The 16,339-nt window shown below is 48.2% G+C and overlaps 1 protein-coding gene and 1 pseudogene across 1 annotated transcript; both read right to left on the bottom strand.

The window, feature by feature from the left end:
- Window positions 1–1,264: 1,264 nt before the first annotated feature.
- LOC135397698 (B-box type zinc finger protein ncl-1-like) lies at window positions 1,265–5,907 on the bottom strand (annotated as a pseudogene).
- Window positions 5,908–10,085: 4,178 nt separating this feature from the next.
- Window positions 10,086–15,877, bottom strand: LOC135399339 (uncharacterized). Its single transcript, XM_064631217.1, has 3 exons — window positions 15,457–15,877; window positions 12,003–12,140; window positions 10,086–11,717 (listed from the first exon to the last, which is right to left on the bottom strand). Exons 1-3 carry the CDS (start codon window positions 15,493–15,495, stop codon window positions 11,448–11,450), a joined length of 447 nt encoding a protein of 148 aa, XP_064487287.1. The 5' UTR covers window positions 15,496–15,877; the 3' UTR covers window positions 10,086–11,447.
- Window positions 15,878–16,339: the final 462 nt, after the last annotated feature.

The following is a 16,339-nucleotide window of genomic DNA, read 5'->3' as shown; positions in this document are numbered from 1 at the left end:
ACAACACATGCGCTACTTCCAACACTTTATTGAAACTTGTCGTATCCGGTTGGCACGTGCTCTCTCCTTCATTTTTAAAACATCGAATGGATTTCAACGAGGATCGTCTCCAGTTGTGTTACCTCGCTTTGCCAGCAATTACATATTTAGTCAATTAAGGAATTTCATATATTTACTCATCTTGTACTTACATACTCTCATCCAGACGATGTCCGCCTGGCCATAAAACTCAACTGTAAAAACGGCATCTACGCTGCTCTCATAGTTCTCTTAATAAAAATATGGTAAAGGCAAAAAAAAAAGTGGCTGTGCAGTGGCTGTCGCAGTGTGGTGAGTGTAAGGACTGATCGTACCTATGGCCCATACTGATAGTTGTATGGTTATGACACTTACAGGTGACGAAAATCCCTTGTAGAAGTTTCAAGTACGACTTGCATAACAGTTTCTATTACGATTTTTCATTTGTCATTGTGTGCCCGGTGGACACCCGTGAACCAGGTGCCCTACTACCCGGGGAACCTTGTACGTGTGACTGTTCAAACCGTCGTAGGGAAGGTAGACTACTTGTGGGGACGGCAGCCCAGCCAGTCAGCCTACCTCTATTAGTTTATCCATAATCTTGAAAGAACTTGTCTACACTACAAACACGCCTCTGAAGATGGATGGACGATCTATTTTTCGCTGCCCTTTAATGGCTGAAAATGAACACAATTTCTGGCTAGCAAGGGGCATTTATTTAACAGCTCCCGTGGCTCAGTGGTTAGCGTGCTGGCCATGTCACGTCGAAACTGGGAGGTACCCGGGTTCGAATCCCGGTGCCGGCTGTGCTGTCTGGGGTTTTCCCTGGGTTTTCCTCAGACGCTTTCAGACATATGTCGGCACAGTTCCCCTAGAAGTCGGCCCAGGACGCGTATTTCCCCAGGGCGTCAGTCGTGACGTTGCCCACATACGTGAGGCCGACAACGGCAAGCCCTTTCGCCATCACCACCACCACCACCTATTTAACCTAGGCAAACGAGACGAGGAGGGCTCGATCTATGGAGAAACACAACACATACAGCCTTCAAGTGCCTAAGGGACAAAGTCCAACAAACCAAGGACTGCCATCGCCAGGTATTGACTGTGGACCTTCCTGATTACCGGTCAGAGGAGCCATGAGGTGTAAAGGTAGCATCCCAGATCTGTAATCAGGAGGGGCCCGGGCTGGGCTGGCAATCATTCTTTTTTCGTGAATTACGCGTTGACAATTATTTAAACCACCGACTGTCTTGAGAGAAACTAGTTTTATTCTTCCCAGGGAAAATTCATTCCCTACGTATACCGATCCCATCATGCACAACCTATCAATAGCAATAATGCCACAAACGGAGAAACGCCACAAATACTGGCATCCTCGGGAGCTTCAGAACAATGGTTAGTCATAGCGATAAATGTAGAGTTTACAGTTCTTGCTAGCAAGAATGATTGCGTTGCCGTGAGTAAGAGCTACGTCGTTGCACTGCGCATGCTTCACGTGGCTTTCGGAGGAACTCAAGAGATGACCATCTTGCATAAACACAGTGATGTGGAAATAGTGGTGATTGCCCGACACGACCAGGTGACCATTTTTGTTGATGAAGACAGCTAAGGGATAGTTAGGGTTATCCCTGCTTCACCAATGAGCCTGAGAATTGCATCTTCGTAGGAGAACACCTTCACACAATGGGCTCTATCGTCAGAGATTTCCTCCTTGACTTTCGCTGCGACGCCGTTCAGGAACTCGAGGTGCTTGGAACAGCTGAACTGACTCAAGATGTTCCCCCTAAGGTCGAAGATGATAACGCGCATCACTTTGCATTCAACGACGATTATTCGTCGTTTGCTGTCGACAGTGACTGCACGCGGATGCTCCAAGACTAAGGAACCACACTTTCGCAGGACCTGTCCATACTGGTTGAAAACTTGGACCTGGTGCGTTGGAGATCGCTCGGTGACTACGATGTCACCGAAAGCTCGAACGACAAAAACACGGCTCGGATAATGCAACTGGCCGTCTTTCCTGCCGCACCCTCCCAAGCGTAACTTGAATCTTCCGCCTCGGTCGAATACCTGGATTCGATATATGTTGGTGTCTATGATAATGTCGCCTTGAGCATTAACAGCTACTCCAGACGTCCCCGTGAACTGACCCTCCATGACTCCAAACTCTCCAAACTTGCTGTGATACAGAATTTTCTGGCGCTTCATTGGGGACTTGTTATGCAGGATGTTACCCAAGGTGGATGAACCGCGCAGCAGGACGCCGGGTTTCAGAGGCTCAGGTTCAGATGGAAATGTTGGGCTTCGTACCGTGGACCATTTTTCTGCACGAGGCAAGACCCTTGTAGAACATGGGTCATTGCTAGCGGAGCAACCTGCACGACTGCAGTAGATGCGTTCGTGCGCTAATGATGTGCTCAATGACGCGTTGTTGCTCGTTCGAAGAGAAGTTTGGGAATATCCGTTGTAGGGACTGTCGGTGGTAGGGGCCTTGATATCGGGTCGTGAGAACGCTGCACGTAGCCTGACTTCTGAGCGCTGTTGGGTACACGCTAAGGAATTTCGGATGCTCACTTGCAAGGCGGTGAGGTTTGGTGCGAACACCAGGTCCATGCCCTGCAAGTGTGTCTCAGGGTTGAAGGCCATTACTTCCTGGAAATCTGCATCCAGCAGTTGTTGGAATGCTAGTAACTCCTTGTTTGTAGAGGAGAAGTTCGCTAGCCTTTCTGCAGTGACGCAAATTCGGATGATCTTGCATAGAAGTTTTTTATTATAGGTGTTTTCCAGGTCTATCAGAATTTCTTGCTTGCTCTGTTCTAGTGTAGTCTTATTCCAGGCTTCGAAGGAACCGCTGATATCATCCTGAGTCTCGCGATACTGGATGTGTAGCCGGCTCAAGGTTGTTTCTATGCTGGTCGCAGAGTTGAGGAGGTTGTTGGCCCTCTCTTTAGTATTGGTGATGATGAATGAGAGACCTTCGGTGAGCTTTTGCCTCACATCGACAAGAGCCATGAGGCTGTGGGTGCCCATGGGGTGTTCAAACGCTGTGCACTCCCTGCAAACAGAAATGTCGAAGGTCCTGCAGCTGCACTGAAGAGTCTCATTCTTATGGCGAAAACAACGTGCCGCTTGATGGTTTTTTCTAGGGTTTTTTGGATAGGTCTGGGTCTCACCCAATGTTAGAACGCGGTGTGTTTGAAGCCAATGCATGAATTGGTGCGTCATTACACAGTTGAAACATGTGTAATGGACGCAGTCAAGGCAACGTGCAACTGCAGGGACGGCTATGTGTTTGCAGGCAGTGCTTGTGAGGCAAGAGTTATCGAGCACCAAGGTCTTCAGGATGATTGATGTGGCGTAGTTTGAGAATGGTCCGGTAATGCCCCCGGCTGGTAAGGTTGTTTCCTGTAAACACACAGGGCACTTCAACTTGTCGAGGCTTGTCTGATGTCTTTCTAGGCACAATTTGCAGAAACTGTGCAGACAGTTGAGTACCTGCGAATCAAATATTATATTTTGAATCTTTAGTTCGCTGCCACGAAGCATCACATGAAAGCATATGTAAGTGTCGGTTCCGTTCGGTGACGACAATGGCATGAGACAAGAGAGCCTAATGCTTTCCCCGCAGCGTAGATATAAAATGCGTTCGGGGAATTTCTGTTTGTTACTGTGCAATATTTCGTGTTTGCTTGGACTTGCCGCGAGCAGTATAACTGACTAAGTAAGTAGTTTGACCTTGTTGACACGAACACATCGAATCTGAAATTTAACCCCACCACCATAGTTAGCATGAATGTGAAAGCTACCCTAGGAAACATGAAGGCGTCGTGGCAGCCGCCACACGTGGCACTGATGGTAGTATTCGCATTGAGGCTACTCTGGACGCAACGCGAGGTGCCAGGACAGGCCAAGAAAGGAGTCATGTCACGTGGCACGCTACTTGCGGCTGAGTCACCCTGGAAAAGCAATATAGTATTTGGTTTTATAACATACGCAAGGTAGTAGTCTAAGACTTAAAAAATGATGCCTAAAAACACACGGCAGCTACATTTCAAGCAGTACGAATTTATCTGAAAAAATTCGAGTCGGGGTTCCAGTGAGTATCCGAGCACTCTGCAAGAAAAGCCATTCCCTGACGGGGTTCGTTTCGTTTCATATCGGCATTGCCTCACATCGCGAATTATCTTCGGCAACAAGGAAGGATGACTCTTACTCAATGAGTCTCACTTATCATATCCATCCAATCCATCCAACCCAATCTAATCCAGAGACAAGCAGGAGTCTCGCACTGCACATTGTATCCTGATATTTAGTCAGTATTGAGTGAGTCTACTCGACATGAGGGCATTTGGTAGTCATCTCGAACATTTGGTAGCACAACTTGGAAAGAAAAGTTCAGGGCCTGAGGTTTTGCTTTCTCTTTTTCTGTCAATCATGCTTTCTCTCACTCTCAAACTAGACAAGGAAACACGTTGTCTTCTTGAAAAGGTAGCCAGCTTTTAAAACGCCATTGTAGGAGCCGATATTTCAACTGTTCTACTGGGTCACTTGAAGAACCGTCTGTTCGAAATACCATCTTCTGACTTGAGGCTTCGTTCTGAGCACCTGGATACGCTTGGATACAGGACTACAGAAGGAGGTCTGAGCGATCCAGTGAGGGTACGTCCATAATTTTGCCTCAGAGCAGGAGCCGATATTTCGACTGTTCTACTGCTATGGGTCACTAGAGGAACCGTCTGTTCGAAATATCAGCTCCTGACTTGAGGCTTCGTTCTGAGCACCTGGATACAGGTCTACAGAAGGAAGTCCGAGCGATCCAGTGAGAGTATGTCCAGAATTTTGCCTCACATCAAGAGACGATATTTCGACTGTTCTATTGAGTCACTAGAAGAACCGTCTTTTCGATATATCAGCTCCTGACTTGAGGCTTCGTTCTGAGCACTCGGGTACAGATCTACAGAAGGAAGCCAGAGTGATCCAGTGAGGATGTGTCAAGAATTTTGCCTCAGATCAGGTTGCCGATATTTCGACTGTTCTACTGGGTCACTCGAAGAACCGTCTGTTCCAAATATCAGCTCATGACTTTAGTCTTCGTTCTGAGCACCTGGATACAGATCTACAGAAGGAAGTCCGAGCCATCCAGTGAGGGTATGTCCAGAATTTTGCCTCAGAGCAGGTGCCGATATTTCGACTGTTCTTCTGGGTCACTAGAAGAACCCTCTGTTCGAAATATCAGCTCTTGACTTGAGGCTTGGTTCTGAGCACCCGGATACAGGTCTACAGAGGGAAGTCCGAGCGATCCAATGAGAGTATGTCCAGAATTTTGGCTCAGAGCAAGCCGATATTACGACTGTTCTACTGGGTCACTAGAAGAACCGTCTGTTAGAAATATCAGCTCTTGACGCGAGGCTTCGTTCTGAGCACCTGGGAACAGGTCTACAGAAGGAACTCAGACATAGGGAGGGTATATCCAGAATTTTGCCTCGGATCAGGAGCCGATATTTCGACTGTTCTACTGGGTCACTAGAAGAACAATCTGTTCGAAATATCGGCTCCTGAATCCTCTTACTTCAGGACACATGTTCGTTGCTTAAATGGCGGATTATGTATAGCAATGCGCGTAACCTAGAGTAATTCAACATTCGCAAATTTGGATGTGATGCTTTGAAGAGCTATGCTTCATCTTCAAAGAGACTTCTAATACATAAAAAAAAAAATACTATAGAACTTACGGTTGCTTGTGAAGGGATGTAAGGGAGGCTGCTGCTGTTGTTGAACATGACATGAACACCGAAAGGCACAGTGCTGGAGAGTGTACGTTGTAGAGTACAGCTGTAGAATGAACGTTTGACTTCAACTGACGAAAGAACAGTTACGTCCGCGTGCTGTTGTTGCTCCTCGAGCGGGATGGCGCTTCTTCTTCTTCTTCGTCCCCCTCCGCAGTGGCGCATAGCACGGGGCAATTGGCCACGGATCGTGACATGAGGGCCCAATTAATGACGGTTATACGAAGCGATGAGACGATGAGATGAATGAAATGATTTAATAAGAGATGAGCAGGGGAGCGGAATGACGACCTGGCAGTCTACCAAAAGACAGAATGGAAGATGCCGACAGTGGAATATCCTGGGCACGGAACGGGACGGCTAGGAACATGGCGCATTGGGATGAGTAGCGTGAACTGTGGAGGAAAAAGTGTTCAATGGTTTCGTCTTGCTGGCAATAAGGGCAAAGAGGAGAGGCAGAGCGGCGACTTTTATGGAGGTAGTAGTTCAGTTGAATGACGCGACAGCGAAAACGCGTGAGCAGAACCTCCATTTGCCGCGAACCACAAGGGAGAGGGTTCCAGCCAAACTCCAGGTGGGCTAGTTCAGGCCGCGCGCGGAGCTGCTGTTGGAGGGCAGCAGCTCTGCGGAGGCTGTCAAACCTTTTGTACATTGCGTATAGAACCGTAGGAATCAGGGGTAGAACAGCGAGGTGAGTACATGCCAGGGCGGCACGCGCAAGAGAATCCGTGACTTCGTTAGCGGAAAGCCCACAGTGGCCGGGAACCCACGTCAGAAGAATTTCATGGATGAATGAGGGAGAGAATGCGAGAAGCAGGTCACGTTCATGCGAGCTCCGGCCACTGTATAATTTGGAGACTAGGGACAAAGAGTCGGTGAAGAAGCAGACTAGACTGTGCGAGGACGGCACAGCTTGGAGCACCATCAGAAGAGCCAATAGCTCTGCAAAGTAGATCGGGATGTAGTCAGGGAGGCGGATGCTCCTGCGCACGCCCATGGATGGTATGAAGAAGCCAATGCCCGCTTTCTCATTTACGACAGAGCCATCGGTGAAGATCGCAATGTGAGAGGACAGTGAACTAACGTGACTGTCTAGGAGCGCGGAGAGGACTGCGGAGGGAGGAAGGCTGGCGCGACCAGGGTTGAATAGGGGCACGACACGGACACGGATATCGGGAGGGGGAGCAGCGGGCGATAAGGCTAACCTGGAAAAGCTGACCGGCATCGCATAGAGCTGGAGGAACAAGCGTTCGGCGAACGCCAGCTGCGGGTAGATCCTGGGGGTCCAGCGGAGGGCGCGGAAGGACGCGATGCTGGTGACGCAGAAGGCAACGCGAATGAAGTGCTGACTATAGAAAAGAAGTAAAATACAGCGGAAGGTTAGGATGTTGAATCGGGAGGACAAAGGAATAACGCCACTTTCAGCATAGAGGTGCGATGTCGGTGTAGTGATTGGTAGGGTAGCGTAGCGCCCTGCGCTCGAGCAGCAGAAGAGGGCGAAGCTGTGTTTGCGGACGACTGGAAAAAATGGGACAGCCAAACTCCAGGATAGGGCGAACGTACATCTTGTAAATATGCAAGAGCTCCGGACGGCGGAGGCCAGATCGCATGTTGCTGAAAGAGGCCAAGAAGTTTAGGGCTCGCGTGGCCCGGCCCGTGAGGTAGTCAACGTGAGCCGAAAGGCTGTACGACGCGTCATACCAGATCCCTAAATACTTTAATTTGGGAATCTGAGGAAGAGCAAAGTTGCCGGGCAGCAGTTCATACGAGACGGAAGCCGGAGTTCGCCAAAGGAAAGAAAGGACCGCCGACTTTCAAGCGTTTATCGAGAGGCCGAGGGATAGAAGCCAAGAATTTAACGTGTCAAGGTAGTGCTGGAGCACGGAGTGCTGGAGCAAGGCTTGCTGGAGCAAGGCTTGCAGCGCGCGCGGAGACGATGACGACGCCAGAAAGGCAATATCATCTGCGTACACGCTGTTCTCCATAGTATCATGTCATTCATCTCCAGCTCTAACCGATTCTAACTCTTTTGAGAGGATCTAACTCTGAGTGGATCTAACTCTTTTCTAACATCCTGTTGACCGCACCTCAGTAGTCCTGGCCAATCTCCCTAGCGGATAAGCGCCATCCCGCTTGAGGAGCAACAACAACAACAACAACACGAGGGTCACAACGTCAGGGTGAAGCGGCACGGAGCGGGATGGCGCTTATCCGTGCGCGAGGGAACGTTTGCACATGACGCTGTTGTCGTCCTTTTTTATTCATGCCTTATTTTTTTACCAACTGCATCCAGTGCGGCTTAAATTCGCGTCTCTGTTCCAGAGAATGTTACCCGTTGCACGCCATTATTCGCGCTACGATTTTGTTCTTTCACCCAACCGTTTCTGCCGGAAACTAGAAGGTATCAGATAGTTGATGTCTTTAAACTCCTGGAAGTAATCATGGAAGGCAACCTGCACTTCATTTTGATCAACGTAGCATACGTTCTCTACTGTGTCACGTATGCAGGGAGGTTTCTAGCCTTTACAGAATTTTTATAAAACGCTACGAGAGCATATTGCTGTTCAGCACTAAAAAGGCGAAGTCATAGTAGAGGGACACAACACATGCGCTACTTCCAACACTTTATTGAAACTTGTCGTGTCAGCTGCTTGTACACTACTGGCCACTTGGCCGTTGTTCTTTTTATTCTTACACGTGATCAGGTGTGCCAGTTCCCTATCCGACAATGCAATATGTCTTCGTCTTCTTTGTGCTGAGCAGCAGTGTGGTCTCACACCAGCAATCCCTAGGCTGACATTCTCTCCAACTACAAGAGGACTGATTACCTAAAATTCATCAATTAACTTCTTCATTAGGGGATGTCCGGCAGAAACGACATAGCAGATTAAGAGACTATCCAGAGCAGAAATATATTATCCTAGCTGCGAGCCGTTTCGAGTTTTAAAAATCCTGAAACACGCACGCGCGTTAAAACATCCATTCCCGAATTTTTATATGGAAATGAACCCGAAAAGGAACCCCTGTGACCGGAACACAGGGAGTACGGCGCTCATTTCACGTCAGAGGGCTATGTGATTTGGAGCGATTGAGATGATTGTGTGGGTGACCGCTCAGGGCCGGATCAACCTCTCTCCGGCCCAGATAAGCCTCCGTCGGCAAAGGTGATGCGCTCCGCAGTCGTGCTTTTCCGATTGGCAGGAGCTCTGTCCTTCATTTTTAAAAGATAGAATAGATTTCAACGAGGATTGTCTCCCGTCCTGTTACCTCGCTTTGCCAGAAATTCCAGAATTAAAGAGTCAATTAAGGAATTTCAGGCAATTACTCATCTTGTAGATACATACTCTCTTCCAGAGGATGTCCGCCTGGCCGTAAATACAACTGGTAAATACATCTGGTAAATACAAAAGAAAAAGAAAAAAAAACACCCTGTACAATTCTTCCTACGAAGTTGTGCTTTCCATCTCAGTGGTCATTTACGGGTAAAAGAACTGATCGTACCTATGCCCCACATTGATAGTTGAGTGCTCATGACACTTACAGGTGACGAAAATCCCTTGTAGATGTTTCAAGTACGACTGGCAAAACCGTTTTTAAGATTTTTCATGTCTTATTGTGTGCCCGCTGGACACCCGTGAACCCGGTGCCGTACTACTCGGCGAACCCTGTACGTGTGACTGTTCAGCCCGTCGTAGGGAAGGTGCATTACTTGTGTGAACGCCAGCCCAGCCAGTCAGCCTTCCTCTATTAGAGTTGAAGGAGAGAGTCTAAGCAGTTGTGTACACTACAAGCGCGCCTCTGAAAATGGAAAATACGGTTCTTTCTATTTCTCGCTGCCCTTTAATGGCTGACAATGAACAATTTCTGGCTAGCGAGGGGGCAATTATTTAACATAGGCGAACGAGCCGAGGCGTGCTCCATCTAAGGACTGAAACACAGCACATACAGCCTTCAAGTGCCTAAGGGACAAAGTCCAAGAAACCAATGACTGCCAGCGCCAGGTATTGAACGTGGACCTTCCAGATTACCGCTCCGAGATGTCATGTGGTGTAAAGGTAGCATCCCTGATCTGTAGTCAAGGGGGTCCAGGTACTAACCTAGGCTGGCATTCATTCTTTTTGGTGAATTACGTGTTAACAATTATTTTAACCACCGACTGCAGCGACAGCGAGACTGTTTTGAGAGGGGAAAATTCATTCTCTACGTAAACCGATCCCATTCCATCCCATCCCATCCGAACAGAAGTAAGTGCCACAAACGGAGAAACGCTACAAATACTAGCATCCTCGGAAACTTTTAGTGTGATGAAAGCTTCAGAACAACCATTGGTCATAGCGATAAATGTAGAGTTTGCAGTCCTTGCTAGCAAGTATGATGGCGTTGTCGTGCGTGAGAGCTACGTTGTAGCACTGTGCATGCGTCACGTGGCTTTCGAAGGCATTCAAGAGATGACCATCTTGGGTAAACACTGTGATGTGGAAATAGTAGTGATTGTGCGATACTACCAGATGACCATTTTTGTTGACGCACACAGCTATGGGATAGTTGGTTATCCCTGCTCCATCAATGAGCCTGAGAATTGCACCTTCGTAGGAGAACACCTTCACACAATGGGCTCTATTGTCCCTTGTCATTTGCTGCGACGCCGTTCGGGAACGCTAGGTGCTCGGAACAACTGGACTGACGCAAGATATTCCCCCAAAGGTCAAAGATGATAACGCGCATCACTTTGCATTCAACGACGATGATTCGTCGACAGTGACTGCGCGCGGATGCTCCAAGACTGAGGAACCAAACTTTCGCAGGAAATGTCCGTATTACTGATGTGCTCAATGATGCGTTGTTGCTCGTTCGAAGAGGAGTTTTGGAATATCTGGTGGTAGGCGCCTTGATATCGCGTCGTGAGAACGTCCACGCAGCCTGACTTCCGAGCGCTGTTGGGTACACGCTAAGTAATTTCGGATGCTCACTTGCACGGCGGTGAAGTTTGGTGCGAACACCAGGTCCATGACCTGCAAGTGTGTCTTAGGGTTGAAGGTCATCATTTCGTGGAAATCTTGCATCCAGCAGTAGTAACTCCTTGCTTGTAGAGGAGAAGTTCGCTAGCCTTTCGCCAGTGACGCAAACTTTGATGATCTTGCATCAGCTCTCCTGCACTTTCCTACCCGGACGCTCCATTAACAGAAGTTTTTTTATTATAGGTGTTTTCGAGGTCTGTCAGAATTTCTTGCTTGCTCTGTTCCAGTGTCGTCTTGTTCCACGCTTCGATGGAGCTGTTGGTATCAGCCTGAGCCTTGCGGTACTGGATGTGTAGCAGACTTCTAGACTGGTAACAGAGCTGATGAGGTTGTTGGCCCTCCTTTTTAGAATTGGTGATGACGAATGAGATACCTTCGGTGACCTTTTGCCTCACATCGACAAGAGCCATGAGGTTGTTGGTGCCCATGGGGTGTTCAAACGCTGCGCACTCCCCACAAACAGAAATGTCGCAGGTCCTGCAGATTAACTGAAGAGTTTCATTCTTGTGGCGAAAACAACGTGCCGCTTGATCGTTTTTTCGGAGGTTTTTTCGATAGATCTGGTTTTTGGGATCGAATATGAGAACGCGGTGGGTTTGGAGCCAATGCATGAATTGGTGCGCCATTACACAATTGAAACATAAGTATGGACGCAGTCAAGGCAGCGTGCAACTGCAGGAGCGGCTGTGTGTTTGCAGGCAGTGCATGTGAGGCAAGAGTGATCGAGCACCAAGGTCTTGAGGATGATTGATGGACGCAACTTGAGAAGAGTCCGGCAGTGCCCTCGGCTGGTAAGGTCGTCTCCTGCAAACACAAAGGGCAGTTCCAACTTGTCGGGGCTTGTCTGATGTCTTTCCAGGCCCAATTTGCAGAAACTGTGCAGACAATTGAGTACCTGCGAATCAAATATTATATTTTGAGTCTTTAGTTCGTTGAGCAACGAAGCATCACACGAAACAATATGTATGTTCCGTTCGGTGACGATGAGGGCATGAGACAAGAGCGCTTAATGCTTTCCCCGCAGCATAAACATAAAATGCGTCGGGGAAATTCCTCACAATTTCTTTTTGTGCAATATTTCGTGTTTGCTTGCCAGTGAGAAGTTTGCTCTTGTTGACGCGAACACATTGAATCTCAAACTCATCCCCACCACCATAGTTAAAATGAATGTGAAATCTACCTTAGGAAATATGAAGGCGTCGTAGCAGCTGCCACACTTGATGCTGATGGTAATATTCGCATTGACGCTTCTCTGGACGGAACGAGGCGTGCCAGGACAGGACAGGAAGGGAGTCCCGCTACTTTCTGCTGCGTCACCCTGGAAATGCAAAAATATTTAGTTTTATAGAATACGCAAAGTAGGGCTTCGAGTCTTAGGATTTAAAAAAAAATAATGCCTAAAAACACACGGCCGCAAAATTTCAAGCAGTACGAATTTATCTGAAACTTTTCGGATTTTGGGGGTTCCAACTAGAGCCCTGCACCATCCGCGGATGGATGCGGATATCCGCGGATATCCGCAATATACTTGCGGATTCGGATGAAAATTTAGCACTTTCTGCGGTGTGCGGATCGGATGCGGATGGCTCGAGGTCGGATGCGGATCGGATGCGGATATACCGCGTGCTGTCATTTTTCCACCCGCAATTTATTTGTATTGCGCGCCGACAGCCGACAGCGAGCGCATGCTCTGGTTCACCTTTGAGCATGCACGGCGCCAAGACGGGAGAGGAGGCATTCAGGCGTCTCGAACCGCGCGAGCGCCGACGAGGTAGCGTTCCACGCGTTCCAGAAGTCTCTCCATATCGCGTTTGTTGAAAGGTTTACCTTTGCTTGTCGTCATGACTGAGTCCTTCCGTGACAGCATGGAGGCATCCGAAATTATACCAACATGCTTCCGGCGGTCTTTACGCGTCTTTCGAAACGTGCGGATTTTTGCGGATCGGATGCGGATGGTGCGTTTTGCTCAGCGGATCGGATGCGGATGTAAACTGTTGTGTATGGTGCGGATCGGATGCGGATAACGTGTGCGCGGATGCGGGTCGGATGCGGATGCCAAAAACCTCATCCGCGCAGGGCTCTAGTTCCAACGAGTTGCAGAGAGCTCGGCAAGAAAAGTAATTCTCTGATGCATGGTTGACGGGGTTCGTTTCGTTTTGTATCGGGATTGCCTCGCATCGCGGTTCACCGTTCCGCAACAAGGAAAGTAGACTCTTTTACGCAATCAGTCTCACTTAAAATACGCGGAGTATCAGTGTCCGTGTGATACTCAATAAATGACGTGAGAAAAGCAGGTGTATCACACTCCTGCTTGTCTCTCGATATTTAGTGATTATTTAGTGACTCTACTCGACATGAGGACATTTTGTGGTCATCTCGAACATTTGCCTGGACAACTTGGAAATAAAAAGTTCAGCGCCTGAGGTTTTGCTTTCTCATTTTCTGTCGATCATGCTTTCCTTCATTCTCAAACTAGACAACGGAACACACGGATGGGAAATTGTCTTCTTGAAACGGTAGCTAGTTGTTGGACGCATATACCAAAATAACACGTCATTGTGTGCAAGTTCTAACGCGTAACAGTGAGTGTTTTTGTAAGGCAGCTTCTTTCCTCCGGAGGAGGAGGAGGAGGAGGAGTGTCGTTGGGAGGAACCCGAGAGGTCTGCCTGCCTGATTAGGCGGCATGTTTCTCGGGAAGGGAAAGGTGGTGGAGAGGAGGAGAGGAAAGGGTGAAGTGGAAGACCGAGCGGAATCCGCTCGGGGGAGGATAGCTGCGTCCATGGGCCGACTTCAGGGGAACTGTGCCGGCATACGCCTATTACACATCTGAGGGAAACCCAGGAAAAACCCCAGACGGCACAGCCGGCCCGCGGATTCGAACCGCGGACCTCCCAGTCTCCAAGTGCACGCGTTACCGCTGCGCCACCTCCTCCTCCTTTCCTCCGAATTTGAGAGATTAGAGATTTTTAGCAGACGCCTGATAACGTGGCCTTCGATGTCCCGTCGTCTGCGGCTTCCAATCAACAATACGATTCTGAGTCATACATGCTGTCATTGGTTCCGGTAGGTACGAAAACTTCCCGGCAACTAACGGTCTACTAGAACTACCTAATGGCAGCCTGCGTGACTCAGAATCTTATAAGTTGATTGGGTGCGGCAGACATGGTACTTCAAAAGCCGCCTTTATCAAAAGTCTACAAACACTCCGAGAGTTGCAAAAAAATTCCAGAAAATAATAAGCGCCGAAAAACACCCTCCCGAATATGCCAAGAAATAGCTCTGAAAACCCGGAAGCCGAATTCGTGGGTCTTGCAAAGTTTTTCATTGAATTCATGCTCCAGAGTTGTGACCTTGCGCCTCACATTTGACCCCCGCTGTAAACACTACCTCTTGTTGTTTACCGAGCAGCAGTGTATGTAAAAGAACGTTTAGTAAAATATTGCGGCAGTGTTCAGCCCGCCAATCATTATTTCTTTCTTGCAGTAGCGTATATAGAAGCAAAATAATGAGAGCAAACCATCATCCAATGTCGGCCTTATTTTGTTGCAGTTATATTAGCGGGGTAAAGTATTGGAAGGTAAATACGATGAATGTTCGCCAAAATGTTCATCCTGAGACACCTTCCTCGACTTTGCTGACTCTCCCGCGCAATGAGATAAACAACAAACTATCGGCATCTATTTCGCCATTACCTGGACCAGCTCGGAAACACCCGTGTTCCCGAGTTCTCGCGACCACTCTGGATGGATATTCATTTCAGCGCGTACTGTGTAGTCCGTCCTTGCCTCTTCCAGTCCTATATTTAACTTTCATGGATTGCAATAGATTGTGTTCGAGATACTAATCCTCCATGAGCAGTTCCTCCTGAACCAAAGGAAGACCCGAGCAATACGATAATTGTGTTCAGAATGAAGCATCAGGTCTGCAGAGCCGATATTTCGACTGTTCTATACCACGGTGGTTCTACTGAGTCACAAGAAGAATCGTCTGTCCGAAATACCGCCTCGTGACATGAGGCTCCGGTCTAAACTCCCGGATACAGCTTTAAAGAAGGAAGACCGAACGATGCGGAAACTGTTCAGAATGAAGTCTCAGGTCTGGAGCCGATATTTTCACTGCTCTACCGAGTCACTAGACGAATAGCCTGTTCGAAATATCGGTTTCTGACCTGAGGCTCCGGTCTAAACTCCTGGATGTAAGTTTACCGAAGGAAGATCGAACGATGCGGAAACTGTTCAGGATGAAGCCTCAGGTCTGGAGCCGATATTTCGTCTGTTCTACCGTCTACCGTCTGCTCGAAATATTGGCTCCTGACCTGAGGCTCCGGTCTAAACCTCCGGATACAAGTTTACGGAAGGAAGACCGAGCGATGCAGAAATTGTCAAGAATGAAGCCTCAGGTCTGAAGCCGATATTTCGACACTTCACTGGGTCATTACAAGAACCATCTTTTCGAAATATCAGCTCCTGACCTAAAGTTTATCACTCCAGCAGGACACAAGGTCACTGCTTAAACAGTGGCTTAGAGATAGCAATGTACCTAACCCAAGGTCATTAATTTGTTCGCAAATTTGAATATGATGCTTCAAGCAGCTGTGGAGGCTCTTAGTACATAAAAAATACTGCAGGACTTACGTTTACTTGAGGGAAGCACGGGACGCTGTTATTGAACATGACGAAAGTTACGGAAATGTTGAGGACACCGAGAGGCACAGTGCTGTAGAATGAACATTTGACTTCAACTGACGAAAGAACAGTTACGTCCGCGTGCGTGAGGGAACGTCTTCTTCCAATCAAAAGATGGCCGTTTGGAGCGTTTGCACGTGATGTTGTTGTCGTCCTTTCTGATTCCTGCCTTATTTTGGCCAACAGCACCCAGTGCAGCTTAGATTCGCGTCTCTGTAGCAGAAAATGTTACCCGTTGCACGCCGTTATTCGTACAAGATGACTAATTACCTAAGATGCATGAACTAACTTCTTAATTAGGCTTCGTAGATAGCAGATTGAGAGACTATCTAGAGCAGAGAGAGATTATCCTAGTTGCAAGCCATGTCACTTTTTAAAAATCCTGAAACACGCACGTGCGTTAAAATATCCATTCCCGAATTTTGATATGGAAATGAGCCGAAAACAGAACCGCTGCGACCGGGAACGCAGGGAGTACAGAGCTCATTTCACGTCAGAGGGCCACGTGATTTAGGGCGATGGAGATAATTGGAGTGGGTGCCGCTCAGCTGGCCAGATGAACCGCCTTGCGGCCCAGATAAGCCTCCGTCTGCAAGGGTGATGTGCTCCGCCGGCGCTCTTTTCCAGTTTCGGCTCACTTGGATACCGAAATTCAGCGGTGGATATTTCACGGCACGCGGTCTTTTCTTGATTTTTAAACGATAGAATAGATTTCAACGAGGATTGTATAGGATTAAATTAAGGAATTTGATTTTGTAGTTTGATCCTTTGTTCCAGAGGATGTCCGCACGGCCATAGAACTCAACTGTAAAAACGACATCTATGGTGCTCT

This window comes from Ornithodoros turicata, chromosome 6 (assembly GCF_037126465.1).
Source record: "Ornithodoros turicata isolate Travis chromosome 6, ASM3712646v1, whole genome shotgun sequence".
Taxonomy (NCBI): Eukaryota; Metazoa; Arthropoda; class Arachnida; order Ixodida; family Argasidae; genus Ornithodoros; species Ornithodoros turicata.
Note: the sequence above shows the minus strand (reverse complement) of the source record. Positions and strands in the feature narration are given on the sequence as shown.

Coding starts and splice junctions, on each gene's coding strand:
- LOC135399339 (XM_064631217.1), bottom strand. CDS start 15,495: ATGTTCAATAACAGCGTCCCGTGCTTCCCTCAAGTAAAC. Junction 12,141..15,456: donor CGTGCTTCCCTCAAGTAAAC/GTAAGTCCTGCA, acceptor TTGCATTTCCAG/GGTGACGCAGCAGAAAGTAG. Junction 11,718..12,002: donor ACGCCTTCATATTTCCTAAG/GTAGATTTCACA, acceptor TTTGATTCGCAG/GTACTCAATTGTCTGCACAG.